The sequence below is a fragment of the Aquarana catesbeiana genome, linkage group LG10 (genome assembly GCF_042186555.1).
Source record: "Aquarana catesbeiana isolate 2022-GZ linkage group LG10, ASM4218655v1, whole genome shotgun sequence".
Classification (NCBI taxonomy): domain Eukaryota; kingdom Metazoa; phylum Chordata; class Amphibia; order Anura; family Ranidae; genus Aquarana; species Aquarana catesbeiana.
Genome location: NC_133333.1, coordinates 187,976,413 through 188,002,527, shown reverse-complemented (window position 1 = coordinate 188,002,527; position 26,115 = coordinate 187,976,413). Strand labels below are relative to the sequence as shown.

At 40.3% G+C, this 26,115-nt stretch overlaps 1 protein-coding gene across 1 annotated transcript; it reads left to right on the top strand.

Moving 5' to 3' along the window:
* Positions 1–1,286: 1,286 nt before the first annotated feature.
* On the top strand, positions 1,287–25,810 carry LOC141111083 (uncharacterized). Its single transcript, XM_073603076.1, has 4 exons — positions 1,287–1,484; positions 9,845–10,049; positions 20,561–20,616; positions 22,241–25,810. Exons 1-4 carry the CDS (start codon positions 1,298–1,300, stop codon positions 22,708–22,710), a joined length of 918 nt encoding a protein of 305 aa, XP_073459177.1. The 5' UTR covers positions 1,287–1,297; the 3' UTR covers positions 22,711–25,810.
* Positions 25,811–26,115: the final 305 nt, after the last annotated feature.

Below are 26,115 nucleotides of genomic sequence, written 5' to 3'. Positions count from 1 at the left end.
CCACATTTGTGGAGAATTTGTGATATTGTTGTCACATGCACTCCATGACCACTCTTTGTCATAAATTCCTGCAACTGCTTCAGAGTTGCTGTAGGCCTCTTGGTAGCCTTTCTGACCAGTTTCCTTCTGGCTCTTTCATCCAGTTTGGAGTGACGTCCTGTTCCAGGGGGGTGCTGTGTTGTACCAAATACCTTCCACTTAATATTAAACTTCACTGTGATTGATAAAGTTATAAAATTCTGTATCCATATCCTGGCTTGTGCCTGTCCACAACTTTATCCTGGAGATATTTTGGCAGTGCCTTGTTGCCCATAGTTGATTGTTTGCTTCAGTTGCACTACCAGGGACTGACATGCTCCAGGAAATCTCTTTTCATGCTGAGCTAATCAAAATGACCACAGCTGATCACAGTTGAAAGTCAAATGGCTTTGTGTGCCTTCGAGAAGGTGATTTGTTACACCTGATTGAGTTTACAAGTCATTTTTAGGCGGGGGTGATCCTTTTTCTAACTCAGTAATTCTGTTTTCTGACATGTTGGTGTTATATCTTTAGTAAATACAGCTGGATAAAACAAAAACTGTGTCTGTCTTCATTTCAGGCTGCAAAGCAACAAAATGTGATTATTTCAAAGGGGGGGAGGGTGATTCCTTTCTATACCCACTGTATATGGGAAGAGCACCAGACCAAAAGATAAGAGTCTAAATTCATTTCTTGATGATGGTTTAACACATCAAAGAATGAATTTGGACTCTTCTCTTTTATTCTAGCACTCCTTCCATATATGCGCGTCAAGAACTAGTTCTGGCCAGCTGAGCAAAATAGTTGGATGCATTCCTAAATGAACACAATATAACTAGATACCAACCAATTTATAAAAATACCAGAGGTAGTTGATCCAGGGAATATCCAATTGCCTCTTGTGGGGTCAAGAAGGATGTTTTTCCCATTCTGGACAAATTAGATCTTGCTTTATTGGGATTTTTTGCCTTTCAATTGGAGCAACTGTGGGTATAGGATTGTTTGTATGGAGTTTTCTTTCTTAGTTTTTTTTTTTTTTTCCCACTGGTTGAGCTAGATAGACTTGTGTCTTTTTTCAGCCTGACTAACATCTGTAAACTATGTAAAAAAAGAATTTTCACTGACATTTCAAGGTGATTTGAAGCATTAGATCTTTCATCATGACCAGCACAAGGAAGTGGAACAGAAACAACAATCTATACTTCTGGTCCTGCCTTGTTCATTTACATCTCTGTAACAGCTGGCTATAAAAGAGGATGAGAAGGGGAAAAAAACACAGATGCTGACGACCATTCATTCAAGTCACAGAATGTCACTCCCAAGATCTATCGCTCTTCTGCTTCTATGCGCCATTGTCACATTGGCTAATGCACAGTCCTGCCCTGCGATAAATGACACTACTACAACTAATAATAACTATACACTGACCGCCCCATCAAGTGTTACCAATGGAATTACCTATCAAGGTAAGTGATACTTCATGGATTTTTTTTCTTCGATCTTACAAAAGCAAATCACATGAACTGCCAATATCCATTGCTGGATTTTTCCGATGTATTAAAGTGAAACTTAACTGCATCTGCATACCACTAACTGAAAACACAATTTAATGTATTTTTATTATAAAAATATTTAAAGCCACCCATCCATCCATGTCTCCATGCTGTATCCTGTTGAGAAATCTCTTAAAAAATATCCACCTAGCATTTCCTTCTTGAGTAAAGGCAGATAATTCATGTAGCATTTATTTACTAGAATCCATATGCCCTTAGCTCAGGCATGCAGACAGGAGGGTGTGTTTAACTGAGAAATCCGATCCTCCCCTTCTTAGATGAAAGAAAAAAAAATATGCCCATGAAGATTCCTGGGATGTATGACCTAAGTTTGGTTAAGGCCAGAGACCAAGGAGCAACTGAAGAAATGTAAAAAAAAAAAAAAAGCTTAATACAAGTAAATATTTTAGTCCTTCATATCTGCTAATGCTATCAGCATAAGGATTAAAATAGTTAATGTTGATTGCGAGAGTTTAGTTTTGATTTAAAGAAAACCTGTACTGAAAGAAATATAATGGCTGCCATTGGTGACATCCCCCTAAAAATGCCAGTGTCTGGCTCTCTAATCTGGATTGCTTACAAAGTCAGAACTCCTTTCCTGCATAGCTGATGTTGGTCAGTGACTCAAATGTTTGAAGCCGTTGTATCTCCATGACATTCATAATACACATTTTTCAAAAGACGTTGGCAATAGCACCTGCATATTTTCTTTTACTATAGGTTTGCTTTAAAACTTTGAAAATAACATTGTGTGTAAACCTTTCTGATGATGATTTAATAGGTCACACAGATAATGCCTGAGGTAGGCTAACAAAATGTTTTTCATTTTGAGGGGTGGTGCAATGAGCTGTTTACATTTTTTTAACTTTATTGAGAGCGTACAAAGTTACACTCCATTTAAGTCCCCACACCACTGCACAGTGACCTTTAGTGCCTTCTGATACGCTGTTGTAAAATACAGCATGTCTGCAATTGTTCACACCATATCACATATCACCCCAATGTTAAGGTGTGGATGGGGCACACAGGGTGCTGAGAATGTTTTCCATGTGCCCTTGCATTAACTAGCATTAATCAGGTACAAAAAAAAAAAATCAGTTACCACACATAGTGTGAAGGACTTTAAAGCTGGCCATACACACACAGATTTTTTTGTTTGGCTCACAGGCTAGTGAAGCTTGGTCTATATGTTAAATGGTGAATTGCTTGTCTTTGATCTAGGTATAACAAAAGTAATCTTTGTGTTTTTTAGTTGTTTTTATCCCACTTAGGGTCCTTTCACGCAGGCTTTCCGATCAGGTCTGTCTGTCAATTTTTTAGGCAGACCTTACTGGAAGCATCATGTTAGTCTACGGGCAGTAAACGGACCATTTTGGATAGAGTGTGGAAGTGTTCAAATCCCTGTCAGGTTTTTATTGCTTATTATATGATGAAGTGGTATGTGCTGATCCCCAGGCAGCATTAATGGAGCTTTGAATAGATTTGTCTAACAATGTAGAGAAAAGGTAAAGGATAAGAGCACTTATACAGTATGTGTATTATGTGTTGCATTGGATAGAAAATTGCCTTTTTGTTAAACGCAACTAATAATAAAATTATTCTGTAAAGTGCACCGGCACCCTATTGCCCCGTACACACGATCGGACATTCCGACAACTAAATCCATGGATTTATTTCAGACGGATGTTGGCTCAAACTTGTCTTGCATACACACGGTCACACAAATCTTGTTGGAAATTCCGAACATCAAGAACGCGGTGACATACAGCTCGTATGACGAGATGAGAAAAATGAAGTTCAATAGCCAGTGCGGCTCTTCTGTTTGATTCCAAGCATGCGTGGAACTTTCTGCGTCGGAATTGTGTACACATGGTCAGAATTTACGACAATGGATTTTCTTGTCGGAAAATTTGAGATCCAGATCTCAAATTTTGTGTGACGGAAATTCCGATGGAAAATGTCCGATGGAGCCTACACACGGTCGGAATTTCTGACAACAAGCTCCCATCGAACATTTTCCGTCGGAAATTCCGACTGTGTGTACGGGGCATTACCCTTTGCCTCTTCTATAGGTTTGGATTGCTGTCTGTTGACCCATAAGGTAACCCTCTTTATTTGTCATGGTGACCATTGTTACTGAGACAGAAAGTAATGGGTAATGCAAAAATTTGCAGTTGTACCTGGAATAAGAATAAAGGGACACCTGTTCTGTGACAGTTGTCTAAGAGGGGATATGGAAAAAGTTTAGAAATCAGAGTGATTGTTATTCTGAATCCATTGCAATCTCATTGCTGTAGTTGTCATTAGCGTGAGTCCTGTAACCTGTTCCCGACCGGCGCACGACGATGTACGTTGGCAGAATGGCACAGCTGGGCAAATGGGCGTACCTGTACGTCCATTTGAATTCCCCGCCGTGCCATTGCGTGTGCGCAGGCCGGGAACTCCATGAGTCAGGTCGCGGGTCCCGCGGACTCGATCGCCGCGGGGATACTCGCGATCGCCTCACGGAGAGGACAAACGGCGAGATGCTGATGTAAACAGCATCTCCCCATTCTGCTTAGTGACAAGTGTCACTGATCACAGCTCCCTGTCATCGGGAGCTGTGATCAGAGTAATGACACTGCTAGCCCATCCCCCTACAGTTAGTAATCACTCCCCTAGGACACACTTAACCCCTCCCCGCCCCCTAGTGGTTAACCCCTTCACTGCCAGTGTCATTTACACAGTAATCAGTGCATTTTTAATCGCACTGATCGCTGTATAAATGACAATGGTCCCAAAAATGTGTCAAAAATGTCCGACATGTCCGCCATTACGTCGCAGTCACAATAAGAAATCGCTGATCGCCGCCATTACTAGTAAAAAAAAAAAATCATTAATAAAAATTCCATAAAACTATCCCCTATTTAGTAAATGCTATAACTTTTGCGCAAAACAATCAATAAACGCTTATTGCGATTTTTTTTTACCAAAAATATGTAGAAGAATACGTATCGGCCTAAACTGAGGAAAAAAAATTGTTTTTTTTATATATTTTTGGGGGATATTTATTATAGCAAAATGTAAAAAATAATGCGTTTTTTTCAAAATTGTCGCTCTTATTTTGTTTATAGCGCAAAAAATAAAAATCGCAGAGGTGATCAAATACCACCAAAAGAAAGCTCTATTTGTGGGAAAAAAAGGACATTCATTTTGTTTGGGAGCCACGTCGCACGACCACGCAATTGTCAGTTAAAGCGACGCAGTACCGAATCGCAAAAAGTGCTCTGGTCAGGAAGGGGGTAAATTCTTCCGGGGCTGAAGCGGTTAAACCAATATGAATTATGAAGGGCAGAAAGCCAAGCTGGCCTTCAATGGTGAAACTATTCTTCCTTCCATCCAATAGAATATAAGGGTCTCCACATTTTTGAGCTTTAATGGCCTCTGATGTCCTCTGCTGTTAGTTAAAGACACCAACTACAGTGGGGACTCTTTGTTATATTGCAGCCATTTGCTAAAATCATTTAAGTTTATTTTTTTTTCCTCATTAATGTACACACAGCACCCCATATTGACAGAAAAACACAGAATTGTTGACATTTTTGCAGATTTATTAAAAAAGAAAAACTGAAATATCACATGGTCCTAAGTATTCAGAACCTTTGCTCAGTATTTAGTAGAAGCACCCTTTTGATCTAATACAGCCATGAGTCTTTTTGGTAAAGATGCAACAAGCATTTCACACCTGGATTTGGGGATCCTCTGCCATTCCTTCTTGCAGATCCTCTCCAGTTCTGTCAGGTTGGATGGTAAACGTTGGTGGACAGCCATTTTTAGGTCTCTCCAGAGATGCTCAATTGGGTTTAAGTCAGGGCTCTGGCTGGGCCATTCAAGAACAGTCAAGAAGTTGTTGTGAAGCCACATTTGTGGATAATTTGTGATATTGTTGTCACATGCACTCAATGACCACTCTTTGTCATAAATTCCTGCAACTGCTTCAGAGTTGCTAAAGGCCACTTGGTAGCCTTTCTGACCAGTTTCCTCCTGGCTCTTCCATCCATTTTGGAGTGACATCCTGATCCAGGGGGGTGCTGTGTTGTACCAAATACCTTCCACTTAATATTAAACTTCACTGTGCTTCTAGGCATTGATAAAGTTATAAAATTCTGTATCCATCTCCTGGCTTGTGCCTGTCCACAACTTTATCCTGGAGATATTTTGGCAGTGCCTTGTTGCCCATAGTTGATTGTTTGCTTCAGGGACTGACATGCTCCAGGAAATCTCTTTTCATGCTGAGCTAATCAAAATGACCACAGCTGATCACAGTTGAAAGTCAAATGGCTTTGTGTGCCTTCGAGAAGGTGATTTGCTACACCTGATTGAGTTTACAAGTCATTTTTATTCGGGGGTGATCCTTTTTCTAACTCACTAATTCTGTTTTCTGACATGTTGGTGTTATATCTATCACTTGAGTGTTATAAGTTGCACTGAGTAAATACAGCTGGATAAAACAAAAACTGTGTCTGTCTTCATTTCAGGCTGCAAAGCAACAAAATGTGATTATTTCAATGGGGGGGGGGGGGGGGGTGATTCGTTTCTATACCCACTGTATATGGGAAGAGCACCAGACCAAAAGATAAGAGTCTAAATTAATTTATTGATGATGGTTTAACACAACATCAAAAAACAAATTTGGACTCTTCTCTTTTGGTCTAGCACTCCTTCCATATATGCACGTCAAGAACTAGTTCTGGCAAGCTAAGCAAAATAGTTGGATGCATTCCTAAATGCACACAATATAACTAGATACCAACATTTATAAAAATACCAGAGGTAGTTGATCCAGGGAATATCTAATTGCCTCTTGTGGAGTCAAGAATGATGTTTTTCCCCTTCTGGACAAATTAGATCATGCTTTATTTAGTATGTAGTATATAGTTTACTGTCATTTACACAGTAATCAGTGCATTTTTAATCGCACTGATCGCTGTATAAATGACAATGGTCCCAAAAATGTGTCAAAAATGTCCGACATGTCCGCCATAACGTTGCAGTCACAATAAAAAATCACTGATCGCCGCCATTACTAGTAAAAAAAAAAATAATTAATAAAAATGCCATAAAACTATCCCCTATTTAGTAAACACTATAACTTTTGCGCAAAACAATCAATAAACGCTTATTGCGATTTTTTTTTTTACCAAAAATATGTTGAAGAATACCTATCGGCCTAAACTGAGGAAAAAAATTTTTTTTTATATATTTTTGGGGGATATTTATTATAGCAAAATGTAAAAAATAATGCGTTTTTTTCAAAATTGTCGCTCTTATTTTGTTTATAGCGCAAAAAATAAAAATCGCAGAGGTGATCAAATACCACCAAAAGAAATCTCTATTTGTGGGAAAAAAAGGACATTAATTTTGTTTGGAAGCCACATCGCACGACCGCGTAATTGTCAGTTAAAGCGACGCAGTACCGAATCGCAAAAAGTGCTCTGGTCAGGAAGGGGGTAAATTCTTCCGGGGCTGAAGCGGTTAAACCAATATGAATTATGAAGGGCAGAAAGCCAAGCTGGCCTTCAATGGTGAAACTATTCTTCCTTCCATTCAATAGAATATAAGGGTCTCCACATTTTTTAGCTTTAATGGCCTCTGATGTCCTCTGCTGTTAGTTAAAGACACCAACTACAGTGGGGACAGAAAGTATTCAGACCCCCTTAAATTTTTCACTCTTTGTTATATTGCAGCCATTTGCTAAAATCATTTAAGTTTATTTTTTTTCCTCATTAATGTACACACAGCACCCCATATTGACAGAAAAACACAGAATTGTTGACATTTTTGCAGATTTATTAAAAAAGAAAAACTGAAATATCACATGGTTCTAAGTATTCAGACCCTTTGCTCAGTATTTAGTAGAAGCACCCTTTTGATCTAATACAGCCATGAGTCTTTTTGGGAAAGATGCAACAAGTTTTTCACACCTGGATTTGGGGATCCTCTGCTATTCCTCCTTGCAGATCCTCTCCAGTTCTGTCAGGTTGGATGCTAAACATTGGTGGACAGCCATTTTTAGGTCTCTCCAGAGATGCTCAATTGGGTTTAAGTCAGGGCTCTGGCTGGGCCATTCAAGAACAGTCACGAAGTTGTTGTGAAGCTACTCCTTTGTTATTTTAGCTGTGTGCTTAGGGTCATTGTCTTGTTGGAAGGTAAACCTTCGGCCCTGAGGCCTGAGGTCCTGAGCTCTCTGGAGAAGGTTTTCGTCCAGGATATCCAGGTGGAGGGCTGCAGTGATGGTTGACTTTCTACAACTTTCTCCCATCTCCCGAATGCATCTCTGGAGCTCAACCACAGTGATCTTTGGGTTCTTCTTTACCTCTCTCACCAATGCTCTTCTCCCCCGATAGCTCAGTTTGGCCGGATGGCCAGCTCTAGGAAGGGTTCTGGTCGTCCCAAACGTCTTCCATTTAAGGATTATGGAGGCCACTGTGCTCTTAGGAACCTTAAGTGCAGCAGTAATTTTTTTGTAACCTTGGCCAGATCTGTGCCTTGCCACAATTATGTCTCTGAGCTCTTCAGGCAGTTCATTTGACCTCATGATTCTCATTTGCTCTGACATGCACTGTGAGCTGTAAGCTCTTATATAGACAGGTGTGTGGCTTTCCTAATCAAGTCCAATCAGTATAATCAAACACAGCTGGACTTAAATGAAGGTGTAGAACCATCTCAGGGATGATCTGAAGAAATGAACAGCACCTGAGTTAAATATATGAGTGTCACAGCAAAGGGTCTGAATACTTAGGACCATGTGATATTTCAGTTTTTCTTTTTTAATAAATTTGCTAAAATGTCATCAATTCTGTGTTTTTCTGTCAATGTGGGGTGCTGTGTGTACATTAATGAGGAAAAAAAATGAACTCAAATGATTTTAGCAAATGGCTGCAATATAACAAAGAGTGAAAAATGTAAGGGGGTCTGAATACTTTTCGCCCTCACTGTATTCCACTAAGAAATGCTAAATAGAAAAATGTGTCATGCTTGCAGCATGATGAATTATCTTGCCATTAGCTTCATTGTCATCAGCTTCAGTCCTTTAAATCAAGATGAATTATGAAGGCCAGAAAGCCAAGCTGACTATCAATGGTGCAACCATTCTTCCTTCCATCCAGTAGAGGGTCTCCAAAGAGTCTCCAAATTTTTGAACTTCGATGGCCTCTGATGTGCTCTTCTGTGAGTGAAAGACATCAACCATTCCACCAAGAAATGCTAAATAGAAAAATGTGTCATGCTTGCAGCATGATGACTTATCTTGTACTAGGGTTAGGATATGAAAGGGTACACTTCTGAGTTAAACCAAGACTTCCCTGGTAGATCAGATCAGTAGCTACTATGGCTTTTTATGCTCTAACCATACTGTCACTCAAGACTCCAACTATGCATAATCCCTCCACCTGATCAGTATTCATTTGAAATGTCAGAGAGAATGTTGGAGATGCACAAATTATGATGGGGGAGAGCATACAATTCAAAGTACTCGATGGGAGGTAAAATGACTTAACCCCTAATAAGAAGTAATCTTCCCCTAAGAGGTGTGATACATGTATAATAAAAAGGCAGGGCAGAAATGAAGTTGTGTAGTCATTGTTAACTATACTTTTATTATGAAGTAATTGCCCTTTTATTTCTACAGTCTTTAGAATATATTTGTTTAGTTCTTTCCAAAATTATATTTAAAAGATAACATAATGGATAACCCTGTAATGTTACAGAGTGCTTTTGTAATTACTCAAGCAAGGTTTTTTTTTTAAAAAAATCTGTTTATTGCATTTTTATACATAACACAGACAATAAAACAAAAACAAAGTGCTTTAACAAAGAAAATAGCAGAAAAACTGCTTGAGGGTGCAACCCATAGTCTTGAAAAAAAAAACATACATCAGGATGAGAGCAGTCAAAGTTTTAAAATGTTGCAGGAACATCTAAGAAGGTAAAAATATTCAATGTTATTAGGAGGATTGGACTACTATGAAGATGGGTATGGCAACAAAGCTTACCCAGTAATACAACCTGGAATCAGGGTAATAAGGGCTGCATCACATAGCGAGAAGTAGAATCCCTGTTGCAAATGAAGCTGGGATTTACACTGATCTTACAGATACACATGTACTGTATGTGTGACTGGTCCTCATCTCACATCTGAACCTGAACTGGTCACATAATAATTGTTGCATAGATTACATATATTACAGATATCTAAATATACTAAGAATGTTTTCTTTGTGCTTCATCCACAGTAACTTTTGCATCAACCAACGCCACAAATGGCATAGTGCTCTTGCAAGTTCTAATAAACAATACCTCTGTGGGCACCTGGTCATCATTACAAAGTGGATATGCAAATTGTACTGGAGGCATTTGGTACAATTTTGTATCTAGCAACTTCTCATTTATAGCAAGTTGGACAGCACCATCATCGCTAAATTCTTCTGTCCTATTTAAGTAAGTTGTTGGTATTAAATGTGGGATTTCCCACAAAAAGTACTGTTTGCATAGTTCATATGTCATACTATAGTGAGCTACATTTAGATGTACTTGCTACACATTGCACAATATTATTGATCCCTTCAGAGGTACTTTGGTATTTTCATATAGTGGCAGCCTGGATATACGTATAAATAGGGGTCTGGAGCAGAAGGCTGGAAAGGGGAAAGCCTATTATAAAGATAAAAGCTTTAACCAGTGTTAACATCTTCTATACCAGCTATTTTCATCAGTAGGGTTTATTCAGTAACATAAAGTTCAGAAACAAATAGTGACCAATAAGAATTCATCTTCAATGTAAAGAGAGTACACATTGTTGGGGTTACTCAGTTTTGCACTTTAACAGTTTTTTTTTTTGCAAAACTGAATATGCAGAATGATGTAGTAATCTAATTAGTCTAATAAAAAGTGTAGCATAACAAAATGTAGGTACTGCAGAGGGTACCTATGCTATAGACTGATGCAATGTTAATGTAAAATACTGCAGAATCAGTTGATGTCATATAAATGAACAATGAGCAAAAAATAAAAAAGTGGGAAACTGTGGTGAAAGATTTTCAAGGATATGCAGCAAGTTTTACATGAAGTGCAACTAGATATTCCAGGAAATTGATGTCTAAAAATGTTCACAGAACAATAAGCCAATTGTTACAATGACTGGGACTTTTTTTCTTGAGATTAAGGCCGGCCATACACGGTTCAAATCTCGGCTGGGTTAGCAGGAACTGGGCAAGATTCTAACTGTTAATGGGTAGACGGAATTTACCAAGTTGATCTCTGAATGAACCAAGTGTAATCTCTTTTGGTTATCGCTAGCGGTTGCTATAGCCGCTAGAGATAATCAATGCCTTCTCCCGGGAGGGAAGGCTTCGCCCCCACCCGCCCCCTGATGGGAGCAGACAATTGCTAGGCAGGAGGGATTCCCCTGTCAGTACTGGCTGTGTTGATGGGGAATCATGCAAATTTCTTTCCTACAACCCCTGGTTGCAAGAAAGAAATTTGCACCATGTATGGTCTGCCTAAGCCTGTCCTAGGGTTGTCTGTTCATTCCAGTACAAGCATGCAAGTCTTTGCTTCTGTGAGGAGAAGAAACATTCAGTAAACTATTAATGTGCCCTAATGTACACTATGCGTCCAGCTGATCGGCTAAATAGTTGCTGGATTTTGGATTCCTAATTTAAATATAAGAGGGGGGTTACTCTTAGCAACCTCCTTCACTGAAGATACTTCCATATAGCATACTGACTGAAGGGAAGTCAGAAACTAAAGCATATACTGTGAAAGGTCCAGCCAGAAGAACCCAATAGCAGCTGGGGTTGCACACTGTGGTTTAAAATAACTCTGGAAAGCAGCACTGGGGCAGCCACTGTAACTCCTTCTGTTAGAAATCAAAGGATTGGAGGCGCATTGGCCATCAGTGGGGATCCTAAAATCATCAGGAAATGCAGCAAATAGGTTCTTAAACAGCACTGGCTCAAAGTGCCGCATTCTTGGGTTCCCCCTGGGTTTTGGGTTTGGATGGTGGCAGGAGATTGGTAATTTTACCTTTTAAGAATCTAATAGGATGGCTACCCAATAGTGGTCCCTCTCTTTGATGAACTAAATCCCAATGTCCTTGCACAGGCATTTTTTTTTTTTTAATTTATTTTTATTCAAATTTTCCTTATAAGACACAAAGACATAAAGACATATACAAATTGGTTGTCTAGCTTGTACAGGTAATATCGCAAGTACATCAGGTAAAAAAAAAAAAAAAAATGAAAGGGAAAGAAAAAGAGAGGAATACATCCATGCAATACAATTTTAACATGTAAGTGAAAAGGGGATTTTTGGAATTTTTGGGCCGCCCCCCCACTGCCCATAAAGGCCTATACCTATTAACTAGGAATTACATTTAATCGTCGATTCTTGGTATCGTAACTGAAGCTAGTCCAACATTAGTAAGCAATGTTCATTTCCTCCAGCCACCCACTCCAAACCTTATTAAATTTCAATTGGCAGCCTCTATTAAGATAGGTATCTTTATATAGTGGAAGATTATCGTTAACCAAACGTTTCCACTGGACATTTGTGGGGGGATAGGGCTTCTTCCATTGAAATGTTATGGTTTTCCTAGCGTAAAATAGAAGCAAGCCAATCATCGTGCGTTTAGCTACAGCAGGAACTAATTTTTTTATAAGGCCCAACATACAAATCTCCATAGACAGTGGTAGATTAGTGGATGCAATTTTATTGATTAGGCCTAGTACCTCCCCCCAGAATTGTTGTATCTTTGGACAATGCCAAAAGATATGGGAAAAATCTCCGGGGGTGTAGCTACATCTCCAACACTTAGGGGAGTGGGCAGGATTTATCAAATGAAGTCTGTGGGGAGTGAAATACGCCCGGTGGACTATTTTAAATTGGACTAACTTGTCATGTATAGAGACTAGCGAACTAAAAGGGAAGTCCCAAACACCATCCCAATCTTCGCCACTCAAAGCTGGAATGTCACGCTGCCAACGGGACAAAAGGCCGTCCAACGGAGGCAAGGACTCATAGATTAAATGCTGATATATGTGAGATATAGGTTTTTTTGTACAACCGGATCTAAGAGTAGTCTCCAGTTTAGACTGTATTAATATACAGGACGAACGTGGGAATTGGGCTTCGAAAGCATGCGAAAGTTGAAGATAAGGGAACTGATAGTGCTGCGGAAGATTATACTGGGAGGAAAGCTGACAAAAAGAAAGCAGTGAGGTGCAAGACACCACTTGTAAGATTAATTTTATACCATATCTAGTCCATATCTGGGGGTCAATAGATTTGTAAAAATGTGGTAAATTGGGGTTTAGCCATAGGGGTGTATTAGGGGAAATTCCCATCTGGCTGTGTTTTTCAATAGCCAAGCCCATTTTCCAGGCCCGTAAAGTAGTAAGCATAGACGGAGTTAATAAGTGTGGGGCACATGGGCCTCTGTAAATTAGGTATTGAAGAGATTCCCAGGAGCCTGCCACAGTGGCCTCCAAAGCGGAGGCCACATTGGTTTTATCAGGATTTAGCCACCAGACCACTGTCACCAGCTGTGTCGCCAAAAAGTACTTATAGCAATCTGGAAAGGCCATACCACCCTGCGATAATGGCCTCATTAATGTAGTTAACTTATATCTCGGTGGTAAGGAGCCCCAGAGAAACTCTGAAAAGCGTTGGTTTAGTTTAGTAAAGAAGGATTTAGGAATCCACTGCGGGGAATGGCGGAATAAATATATGAATTTGGGGATGACCTTCATTTTAAGCAAGTTGACCCTTCCCCATACCGATAGGGGGAGATTATTCCATGCCTTGAGTTTAGCTTTCATATCCCCCACTACCGGATCCAAGTTTAATTTAAGAAAATCTGAGGCTTGTGCAGAGACACAAACCCCAAGATATTTAAAGGAGTCAACCCACTTTAATGGGCTATCTGGAGAGGATGTCAATTTGGCTGCTTGATCTATTGGAAATAGAGTAGATTTTGGCCAGTTTACCCGGAGGCCTGTTACCATGGAGAAAGTGTTGAGGAGTGACAGAGCACCCTGAAGTGATGGACCCGCGTCCCCCAAAAATAAAACCATGTCGTCAGCATACAGGGCTACTCTCTCCTCCAGCATGCCTATCCTAAGTCCCTTAATATGAGGCGATGTACGGAGAGCCTCTGCAACTGGCTCTATAGCTAGAGCAAATAGAGCCGGAGAAAGAGGGCAGCCCTGTCTAGTTCCCCGAAACAGTTGAAATGGAGTTGAGAGTCTGGAGCCCAAACGAATCGATGAGATGGGACACCTATAGATCACCTGCAACCATGATATAAACCGTAGTGGAAAACCCATTCGACGTAGAGTCTCCCACAAAAAGGGCCACTCCACAGTGTCGAATGCCTTTTCTATATCTAGTAGGGCAATAGCTCTGGTACCGGAGTTATTGTGTTGGGCATGAATATTGGTAAAGAGTCTCCTAAGATTAACGTCGGTTGACCTTTTAGGCATAAATCCTGTTTGATCAGAGTCAATAACCGAAGGTAATAATGGATATAGACGGGTAGCCAGCAGTTTGGTTAAGATTTTCAGGTCATTATTCAATAGGGCTATTGGCCTATATGAGGCACATAGCTCTGGGTCCTTAAGGTCCTTATGGATCAAAGTAAGATAGGCCTGGTGCATTGAAAGGGGCAGATCACCCTTGGATAGGCAGAGGGTGTATAATTGGGCCAGGATGGGTGCCAAAAATGCTGCATGTGCCCTATAAAATTCTATAGGAAGACCATCCGGCCCTGGCGCCTTGCCCAAAGGGAAGGACCGTATAATTTTTAAAACCTCTAAGGCCGAAATAGGGCGTACCAACGATTCTCGTTCCTCATTCGACAGCCAGCCAAGTGCTAGTGGATCTAAAAGGTTTTGCAACATCTCTGGCTGGAAGTCGGGGGGAAGAGCAGAGGTATAAAGAGTTTGGTAAAAGGCTTTAAACATTTGTAAGATTTCTACCTGAGAGGTCACCTTATCCCCAGTTGAAGACCGCAGGCCCGAAACCACTGTGGATGGATATTCATGCTGTGCCAACATGGCCAGGAAACGACCATTCTTGTCCCCCTGTTCAAATAGTCGCTGTCTACCTTTATGCATATCCAATCTTGTAACTTCCGTTAAATGTAAATTTAGTGAACTGCGGGCGGCATTTAATGCATCAGAATGAGCTGCTGTAGGATCTGTACTATAGATTAATGTTTGATCCTCTACCATCTGTTGTAACCTGTAAGTTTCCCGGCCCTGCTGTTTCTTGACACTAGCGATAATAGAGATATATTGCCCTCTTGTATAGGCCTTGAAGGTGTCCCAGACCGTCTGTGAGGTCGAGGAGCCTTCATTAAGTTCCCAAAACTCAACTAGTCTGGGTGGGATAGTGTCAGCCACCTCAGGGTGGGAAATCCACTGTGCCCCCAGCCTCCACAGGGCCGCATCTCGGCGTGCAGGCGAGCGAAGCTCGATTACCAGTGGGCTATGATCGGACAACCCACTGGGTAGGTATTTAGCCCCTATTACATCCGTCAACAGGATTGAATTAGAGAAGGCTAGGTCAATCCGTGAGGCAGTCCTATGTGAGGCCGAAAAGCATGAGTATGCCCTAATAGCCGGGTGTTTCCATCTCCATATCTCCTGTAGCCCCATTGCCTGTGCCCATATAGATAGTTCAGAGCTATAGTTTTTTGATGGGACTGGTCTGTCCAAATCTGGGGAGATAGTAGAGTTGAAATCCCCCATCACCAGCAATTTCGCTGGATAAAAAGGAGCTGTTTTTTCCAAAACCTTATATAATAAATCATGTGTAAAAGGTGGAGGAATATAAACATTTATGATTATATATCGCTGAGACCAGTGTGAAAACACCACCATTGCAAACTTGCCCTGGGGGTCCGTGCACACGTCCTCAATAACACAGGGGAATTTCTTGTGTATTAGGATTGAGACCCCTCTAGCATAAGAGGAGTAAGTCGCATGGATGGCCCTCTGAATCCAGGGTTTTTTTAGAGTTAAAACCTTGCTGCCTGTGAGGTGGGTTTCCTGTAGGAGAATAAAATGTGGAGAGTGGGTTTTTAGATATCTCATCAACAGTGCCCGTTTAAATTTAGAATTAAGACCTCTCACATTCCATGAAAGAACCGAAAAGGTTTCAGCTAAGGAAGTGGCCATATAGGTTTAGGAAGCCATGGCCAAGTAAAATGACTAGGGGAACACCATTTGGGGTAACTCACAAGCAGCAAGATTTTTACAATATACCATGTACCAGCAATGTTAATTTTTAAGGCAATTTTTGAAACAAGCTTATACAAACCATGACAAAGACCAACATAAAACAACAAAAAAATATATATACCCAAGCACGAAGTGCTTATCCGACTAAGTCCCATCTCCTCTCAAAAAACAAAAAAAGGAGGAGGAGAGTTGGGATTAGTTTTCTCCCAAAAAAAAAAAAAAAAAAAGAACACACACGCAAGCTGCAACTGTATTGCAACTATATTGCAGATATACCCCTAAAAGGGGATATCGTACTACTACTACTATTTGTTCAGGCACCCTATGGCCGAACAAATATATAAAAAAGGAAAAAAGGAAAAACCTATCCAATACCTATCCAAAAAAAAAAAAAAGGGGACGGGATGGGGAGAAAAGGGCAGGAGGGGGAAGGAAAAAAAATAAATAAATAAATTAAAAAAAAAAGAAGAGAAAAAAGGAGACAAAAAAGGAAGCAACAGAGAGTAATTGAGGTGGGGTTGGGTTCTAATTTTCTAACTCTTGGCTCTTAGTGTAAGAGATATAGTCCAAGTCCAAGTCCAAGTCCAAAGGGCTGAGCATTCCAACTCCAAATAAAGTACATTTATCTAAGCATTCATTAGGAGACCACAGAATAGCAAGAAAATTTTAGACACTATAGAGGTGCACTATAATGGACTATAGTAGACTATAGTAGACTATAGTAGTAAGGATGGTGGTTTAAAATAACTCTGGAAAGCAGCACTGGGGCAGCCACTGTAACTCCTTCTGTTAGAAATCAAAGGATTGGAGGCGCATTGGCCATCAGTGGGGATCCTAAAATCATCAGGAAATGCAGCAAATAGGTTCTTAAACAGCACTGGCTCAAAGTGCCGCATTCTTGGGTTCCCCCTGGGTTTTGGGTTTGGATGGTGGCAGGAGATTGGTAATTTTACCTTTTAAGAATCTAATAGGATGGCTACCCAATAGTGGTCCCTCTCTTTGATGAACTAAATCCCAATGTCCTTGCACAGGCATTTAAAGGGGTTGTAAAGATAAAAATTTTTTCACCTTAATGCATTCTATGCATTAAGGTGAAAAAACTTTTGACAGTACCGCCGCCCCCAGGCCCCCCGTTTTACTTACCTGACGCCTCGAATCTTCGCTGCTCGTCCTCATTGCAGCTCAGCCTGGTCGCTGATTGGCTGCAGTGGATGGATTGAAAGCAGCGCAGCCATTGGCTCGCGCTGCTGTCAATCACATCCTATGACGCGGCGCGCCGGGGGGCGGGGCCGAGTGATACAGCGAGCGGCTATAGCCGCCGGCTGTATCACGGGAGCGCGCCCGCAAGCACTCACCACCACGCGAGGGAGCTCGCATTAAGGTGGTAAATGCTTGCGGGGAGGAGCTGAAACAGCCACCGAGGGACCCCAGAAGACCAGGTTCGGGGTCACTCTGTGCAGAACGAGCTGCACAGTGAAGGTAAGTATGATATGTTTGTTATTTAAAAAAAAAAAAAAAATTACCTTTACAACCCCTTTAAGCATAAAAAACCTAATTCACAAAAAATTGCCTGCAGCAAAAGATCCCAAGTCCTCAGTGTTGCTGAGAACAACACTGACCTAATAATCTCATCCTACCCATGTCATATTGTCACATAGTCAGTAAGGTTGAATAAAGACACAGTCCATACAGTTCAACGTTTGTGTGTGTCTATGTGTTTATGTCAATACCATTTCCAATACTCATGGATATTGTATTCACTAAGATGCCCATCTAAGAGTTTTTTGAAACTATAGACACTTCCCACTGATACCACTGGTCGCGGAAGGGAGTTCCACATCCTTACAGCTCTGGACAGTAAATAACCCCCTACGTAATTTAAGGTTAAACCACTTACAATTTCATTGAGTGGCTGTATGTCTTTTTAAGCTCCCTGAAACTTAATAGTTTTTCCCTATGCTAGAATCAGCATTCAGGTTTTTATATAGTGCTAATATATATCTACTCAAGCGTCTCTTCTCCAGGGAGAATAAGTTTAGTGTTTGTAGTTGTTTCTCATAACTGATGTCCCCCAGTCCCCTTATTAGTTTTGCTGCCCTTCTCTGGACTCTCTCTAGTTCCAACACATTTTTCCTGAGGACTGGTTACCAGAACTGGACTGCATACTCATGATGCAGCCAGACCAGAGTCTTGTAAAGTGGAAGAATTATAGTTTTATCTCTTGAGTAAATACCTTTTTTTTTAATGCATGCTAATATTCAGCTTACTGCAACTTGGCATCGCATGCCATTACTGAACCTGTGATCTACTAGGGCCCCCAGATCTTTTTCCATCCTGAATTCCCCCAAAAGTTCTTACCCTAGCGAGTAGCTTGTATTTATATTTTTAGCCCCCAAGTGCATTGCATTTTTCAACATTAAACCTCATTTGTCATGTAGTTGCCCACCCTTTATTTTACTGAAGTCCTCTTGTAAAGTTGCTATATCCTGCTGTGAGGTTTTTGCCCTGCTTAGCTTTGTATTGTCAGCAAACACTGAGATTGAAACAGAATTGGACCCAGGACAGAGCCTTGGGACACCAAGGTACCATGTATAATATCCTGGGTTTGGGAGAGGTGAAATGTCCCTCTTGAAGCCTGCCCCATTCGTTTCCTCCATGACATCTGCACCCCAACCCTTTTTTCCTCTTCATATTCCTCTTCGGCCTCCTGCTGCCTTCGCCTCAGAGGGATAGAGGCAAGGGGCAAAGTTTTCTGCTAGCTCTAAGTCACCAGCAAGCCAGCTCTATGACATATCAGGCCGAGCACTGTGTGCTCCAGGAGAACCTGAGAGAAATGTTATCACTAATGCCCACCCTGTCATGGCTCACCATTTTGGTAATTTCCTCAAGTTCCAAAATGCTGCACAAATCCTGAATGATGAGTCATTGATGACGTGAAAAGAACCTCAGCTCCACATTCTATGTAGCATAATCAAATCAGTAATTTATGATAGCACATTATGGCTGGTGCAGCCTTTGCAGCATGGCCAATGCTGAGTTCCATCGCTAGGGGGTGTCACAGATGAGACAATTATCAGAAAGTTTATGTTGGTGCTGCATTTCTGCCAGGCAAGCCCAGGCCAGGTATGCCTAAAGTGGCCACAAACCATTCTGCCCTGACAAAGGACCTCCTGAATGCCAAGGTTCTCAGTCTCAGTGTGACCTGTCTCCCAGGCAAACAAGCTACAAGACAGCATGGCGGCATTTAGTCTGGGTCATTGCATATACTCTTGGGATTTTGGGGGGACTGCTGGTTACAAGGATTCATGAAGAGAATGAGAAGTTACAGGTTACTGTGCTGTCACCATAGTAGTATTACCAGCCCATGCTCACCAATTACTACCACTATGTGCAGGGTTTTGGTGCATACTACATTACACACAAGTATGCAGCGACTTGCTGCAATGAGCTGCTTTTAGCAACAGAAAATGTATAAAAAAAATATACAATATACATCCCCAAAAAAGCTAGCAGAAAATTAAAAGATGTAAAAACATGAAATAAAAAAAAAGATTTAAAATTCACCAAAAAAGCAACAACAAAATAAAAAATACTGCAAGGGGCCCGACAGCTAAGTCACAGCGACTGTTGTTGCTGATACACACAAAACAGTAGTCCTATAAACGACTGTTGGGTTTTTGAACTGTGAAAATGGGGTGAGAGGGGTATACACAAGAAAACATAGGCCACCATATTGCAATCTTCAGTGATTTTGCACAATATAGCATAGTATAGCACCATATTACAAATAACTACAGTATATCTACAGAGATTATCCCTACTCCCTAAACTACTCCAGTACAAATGGTTGCTGTGAACCCACACTTAACAAGTAGTAAAGCCCACATTATTGATCATTTTAACTGCTAACCATGATTGAACGATTAAGAAGGGCATTATGGGTACTTTAAAATTTTTCTGTGTTATAAATTCGCTGAAACCACCAATCCACCATGCAGCAAATCCAAAACTCATCCCTAATTTTAAATCACATATTTTGGTCCAAAGCCAAACATGTATAATGGGGGGTATGTTAATATTTGTATGTACAGTATTGTATAATAAACTAACCTCTCTGTTTAGGATACTTGGAATTTACAGTAGTAGATGAAAAACATCTTACACATTCTTATTGCAACATCTTTAATGAACCAATCGTATAAACACTCATGGTCATCTATGAAAACAATTATTCACATTTAGAGCAAAGCACCAGGTTTGCTTTAATCCATCACGCCTCCCCGGCATATACTTACCTTTCCTTTATTCTCCTGCCAATCCATTCAGAGCCATGAACTTTTCTTTACTCTGTTGACTGAATAGAGTTATGGGGGTGCAAAAGGAAGGTATGGGTGTGCTGTAGGGGCTGGTGGATACATGAAAGAGCACCTGTTAGTTTGCCCTGCATTGACAAAGTGGCAAAGTTCAGGTTTAATCATAGAGCTATCTGTATTGCTAATGAATAATACAATTACATTTAAAAAAACAGCTTCTTCTACACTAAGCTCTTACCTAACTTTCTCACAAAAAATATTAACTTGCACAGGGATCTAGTGGGTTATAGTTGTGAGGAAGCAAGGAAAAAGGAAACTGGAGGAAACAGTATTTTTTTCTTACTGAGTAATTATAATTTTGTTTTAATGACTGTATCAATATCATATCTTTCAGAGCTTTATTCAGAGACACAACTGGAGCATATACAGCAAGCCATAATGTGACATTTGGTAAGTTTCCTCCATTAGTTATCCACAATTGTATTTGAGAGTTTATAAGGTATAAAATAAGGCTTGCATAGCAAGGAACAATCACTGGGTTGCTAAAAATGTCTAAAAACATGTCCTTATCTTTCAAAATTGAAAACTCTCCCAGACTCTGACCTGGCCTACCAATAGTTTAGAAATCTTGCTCACTTCTGAAAAGTCTCATCTTATTCACCGAGACTTAGAGGGACAAACTGCGGCATGTATAAAGTGCAGGAACCTAGAGGTACTTGTAACAAAACAATCCTATCATGGCTGATTTTCAGGCCGTCCTGACAGGCACATCTCCATAATTTCCTGATAATGTTGAAACTAGCCCACCACCTCTTCCTACCACCTGCATATCCCTTTTGATCTGTGAAACTGCACATTATAATGATAGACCAATGGGAATGTGTGGGGGAGGGACACAGTGGCAATGGAAGTGTTGGAGCTTTGCCTGTCAGGATGGTTTGGCATCCAATTATCACAGGAGCATTTGAAAAGCTGCATCTAGGAACCAGTACATCATACCAGCAGCAGTTTGCCCCACCCTCTCCCCCATGACAGGGTCTTCAGATTCATATACCCCTACAAAACCCTTAACAAACCTCATTCAGCAGGATAACACTAGGGTCTCTGAATATTGATATAGAAGGCCCAGGTGAGCACACCTGACACTTGCTCGGCCTGGAGCTGCCGCCCGCTCACAGTACAACTACAGTGGGTGGGGGGTAAATGGTCAATGAGATCAGCTGCTGAAGTACTTCCTTCTAACGGTTTTCACGTTCCAAATTCCTGCCCTAGTATATAAAGAAAGCTTTTTTACTTCTGCAACAGAGGTAAATTAATAGTATATTGGAACAAAAGGAGGCTGGAACAACATAGCTCTACAAATTACAAGGTAGAACCTCTCGTGCTTACAATAAGGGGTGAGGAGAGATCATCCAACTGGGAATTTCTTAGACTTTTTTCCTGTTTAAACACTAGAGATAAGTTGCATCCTAAAGAAATCCAATAAGGTTTTCACTAACCTATACAAAGTATAGAGAACATAGTATGCTTTTTGCTTATATAAAGCCTAATCCATCTTGAACCCCACATACAGTATATGCAAATTAAATGGACCTCCAGATTGTTGGCCTAATGCAGATGTCAGGTTAGAGATTCTTTAGCCCCATAACGGAACGCACCTAACTCCAAAATGCTGTGTGGAACAATACTGCAGTTCTATGATATCTTCCTGTGTGAAAATGTAAGCAAGAAATTGAATGAGTTATGTGACTTCAATCCAAATAATTGACCTAGAGAGGAGCTAAACTCTTCTATTCTTTACAGCCAAGGAAGCTGCCATCTTAGTTTTGAATCTGCAGTTGCCATCAGCTATGGCACCAGCCATTTGTGGGCTTGAAAGTTCAGTTCAGAGCTGACATAATTACATTGGCAACCTTGACAGTTATCTCCTTGAATGTAACTCTTTAGGGAACAGTTAAATCGGTTTATTTTGGCTTTAATACTTTTTGTGCTGAAATGTAATATATTTAAATATTAGCTAACCAAAAGTAATTCATTTTCACCATGAAGTAAATTCACTTTTTCTCTGTTTCAGCTGCTTTAACATCTACAGCTTCTACCAATGCAAATACCGTAGCTGCCACAATGGCCACAAATACCACAAGTTCCACAAACACCACAAGTTTCATAAGTAGCACAAATTCCACAAGTACCCCAAGTACCTCAAATACCACAAGTTCCACAAACACTACAAGTTCTACAAGTACCGCAAGTACCTCAAATACCACAAGTTCCACAAACACTACAAGTTCTACAAGTACCGCAAGTACCTCAAATACCACAAGTTCCACAAGCACTACAAGATTTACAAGTACCGCAAGTTCCACAAACACCCCAACAAGTAACGCAAATCCCACAAATACCACAAATGGCATAACCATCACAACTGTTACTACCAAGAATGCTACAACAAGTGGAGGACCAGCAAATCATCTAGCACCTATGTTTTTCACTTTGATGGAAATGCTCTTTTTCCTTGTGGTCACCAGCAAATTTTTAAACTAAATCAGAATTGAAAACAAATCAATTGATTTTTAGGCTGTATTCATATTACAATCCAAACCACAGGATCTTGATGGCAGCAAGATCATGCCTTTTAACTTGTCCAACCTCTCTGCTCATGTAACATTTGTGTAATGTGTTCATGCATACATTGTTGATACAGCCTATTGGTTGCTAGGACACAACCAGCATTAGCCGCCTGGCAGATGTTGTTGCTAGGATGCAGACAACTATTGTCGCCTAGTGGGATTCTTTGCTAGGACTCTGCTCCTGTGCACCAATAGAGTACAGTTGAGCTGTATGGATGTACACATTAGCACATGCATACAGTGTAAAATAAATTCCAAATACAGAAAGGTAGATGAAGATTTTTCTATTTCGATTTTATGGATCTGAACGAAGTGTAAGTTTACAGATCTTGGCACAGCTGTGTGGATGGAGCCGTAACAAACCATACATCGGACTTCAGATCCATAAACAAAAATTGAAAAACTGTGTTTTTTGCGGCCATGTGTATTATCTCCAACTAATAGACTGTATATATTCCCAATGTATCTAAAGAGTGAGCCTAATGTCCTCATATGTCCAAGAACATTTGGATTTATATTGTGTTCATGAAGCAAAGGTGCAATCCAATAATATGTAAAAATGAGGCCTTGAGATACCTCCCTACCCGTCAAGGGCTTATGTCTTTCATACAGGTGTTGCAATACATCCGGCCACCTTTCCCTAGCAATATCGTGTACTAATCTTCCCTTCCTTTCATTGGGGCTGTACTATACTGCAAAGACTAAATACTTGTTTATGTCTGAGGTGCTGAGCAGCTTTACTTACCTGATACTCTGCATCCTCCAATCCAATAAAGGGCATGTGAGTGCTGGAACGTATCGAAGAAGATGCTGTGGACGCTGGTCTTACAGCCGGGAGGGAACCTGCAGAAGAGGGTACCCTGGCACCCTGCTAGTACCCTGGCACAAACAAGAATATAACCTTTGCACTGTAGGGATGCTCCACTGCAAGGAAGCATTTTCGTTTTTCACAAAATTCAGATTTAAAGTGTTATTAAAGGATTTTTGTTTTGTTTTTTAAATAACAAACATGTTATACTTACCTGCTCTGTGCAACCATTTTGCACAGAGTAGCCCCAATTCTCTTCTTCTTGGATCCCCATCGGCACTCCTGGTGCCTCCCCTTAATCGCTTGCTATGAGGGCACTTGGTGCGTGCTCGCTCCCGATCCCCACTCTATGCATCCAGAGTGGTTATTCGCCCCCACCCCCCAAATCTCTTCTCATAGGCTCACTGGCTGTGATTGATTGCAGTGGGAGCCAATGGCTCAGCCAATAAGGAGAGAGAGACCCGGGACAGCTGAAGCTCTCATGTACATCACTGGATCAGTGAGTATTAGGGGGGCTGTGGGGGCGAGCAGCACACAGAAGGTTTTTCACCTTCATGCATAGAATGCATGAAGGTGAAAAACCTTCAGCATTTAGAACCACTTTAACTCTGCCCACAAAATACAAAAGGCATATAGTGCACCAACATAGTGTAGCAGTAAATGTCAAGGCAGTTTAAAAAGGCTAATAAAATGCACTCACAAGTCTAAAAAAAATAAAATGGCTTATCTATGGTGTGGAGAAAGGGGATACCTACCCGAAATACATTACCGTGAAAATATAGTTAATCGGGACAGCACAAAGTGGTTAGCACTTCAGTCTTGCAGCACTAGGGTATTCAGTTAGAATCTAAACCATTGCACTACCTGCACAGAGTTTGCATGTTCTCCTTGTGCCTGCATGGATTTCCTCCCACACTACAGTTACTTTATTTTACTCTATTTATTACAGATACTTATATAGGTCTGCCAATTTAAACAGTAATTTACATTCACATCAGTCCCTGCCCTTTAAGGAGCTTACACTATAAGGTGTTCAATTGGCTCCTGTCTAAATTAGCCCTAGTATGTATGAATGTAAGTTAGGGACCTAAGGCCTCTTGCACACTGCAGCTTGAAAAAGCTAAGTATAGCTTATTTTTTTACTGAGCTAAAATACAGCCCATTAATTGTAATGTGCCTATGCACACAGGTGAATAAACAAGTGCCATGCATTCTTCAGTAAAAAAAAATTAAATAAAATAGAAAAATCTGCCTTTTTGTCTATAAATACACCCAAGCCTGTAATTTGTAGACTTCTATTTTTACTTGATCCTTTATAACATATAATAATAACTATGTATATATATATATATATATATATATATATATATATATATATATATATATATATATATATTTACTAATTAGTGGGAAACTGGATTTTTTCCAGATATGAACACTGAACGATTTTACATGAAATACTAAAATAAAAATTTGCATTTTATATTGTTTGATATTTTTTTTTTGTTTCATATGATGTATTGCTGCAGCAGACAAAAGTTAGGTCACTAACCTGACACTTATGTTTGGTAGGGCTTTGTATATATCAGATCAGGAAAGAAAGAGTTATTAATCCTTTTGAAGGTAAAAGTGCTCTAGATAATGCATTTGAACATTACATTAAAAGTATGGCCAAATCTTTTTTTTGGTCATACTTCTCCTGTAGGTCACAGAAGTGCACTTACTTTTATTCTCCTGTGACCCAGAGTCAGCTAATAGCAAGCTATTGCCCACTCTCAGCTGACATCACAGAGCCACTCCAGGCTCTGGAAGGACCCCAACCATATTGTTGGGGTTCACCCAGCTTCCTGATTGACAGATGGCCCCCCTCTCTCCTGTTCCAATGAGCGCTGGAGGAACAGAGCAGAGAGTAGTGACCACCAGTCACCGCTCTCTGCTCTCAACAGACTGAGAAATGGGTCAGTGGTCATTTGATCGCTCAGCTCTCGGCCTTAGAGCTGACGTGGGACAGCTGCAGCATCATAATGAGGTGACTAAGTGTGTTTATTATAACCCAAAACATCTTCTTTAGGCTGTGTGCTTGGAATTCAGTTGTGATACAACTACTGTACATGTATAAAAATGCTAAATATTCTGTAATTTTAATATTTTAAATATTTTGATTTAAAAACAGTTTTTCTGTTTTAATAAAAGATTTAAAACACAACTGTGTGTCGTTAAACTTTTTTTTGGTTACTATAATAAAATGATAACCAATGAACAACCTTTGAAATTAAGATGTTTACCTTGTTTTCCCTTATCAACTTCATAAGTTGAAGCAGCAGCTAAAGTAATGATTTGGCCAGAACATGTCAAATAGAGAATATATTATGTTTTGGAGTGCAACAAGGCAGTTTAATGTGGTTTCACATATTGATGGAAAACATAAAAGCCAACTTGTATTTTTTTTCAAAGATGGTTGTCAGGTCACCTGAGTCCAGGTGACAGATGCACTCCATTGGGTTCTGGAGT

Bases quoted from the DNA above. Each gene is read 5' to 3' on its own strand.
- LOC141111083 (XM_073603076.1), top strand. From the start codon at position 1,298: ATGCTGACGACCATTCATTCAAGTCACAGAATGTCACTCCCAAGATCT. The intron at 10,050-20,560 runs GTAAGTTGTTGG...CATATCTTTCAG, and splicing joins AATTCTTCTGTCCTATTTAA to AGCTTTATTCAGAGACACAA. The intron at 20,617-22,240 runs GTAAGTTTCCTC...TCTCTGTTTCAG, and splicing joins AAGCCATAATGTGACATTTG to CTGCTTTAACATCTACAGCT.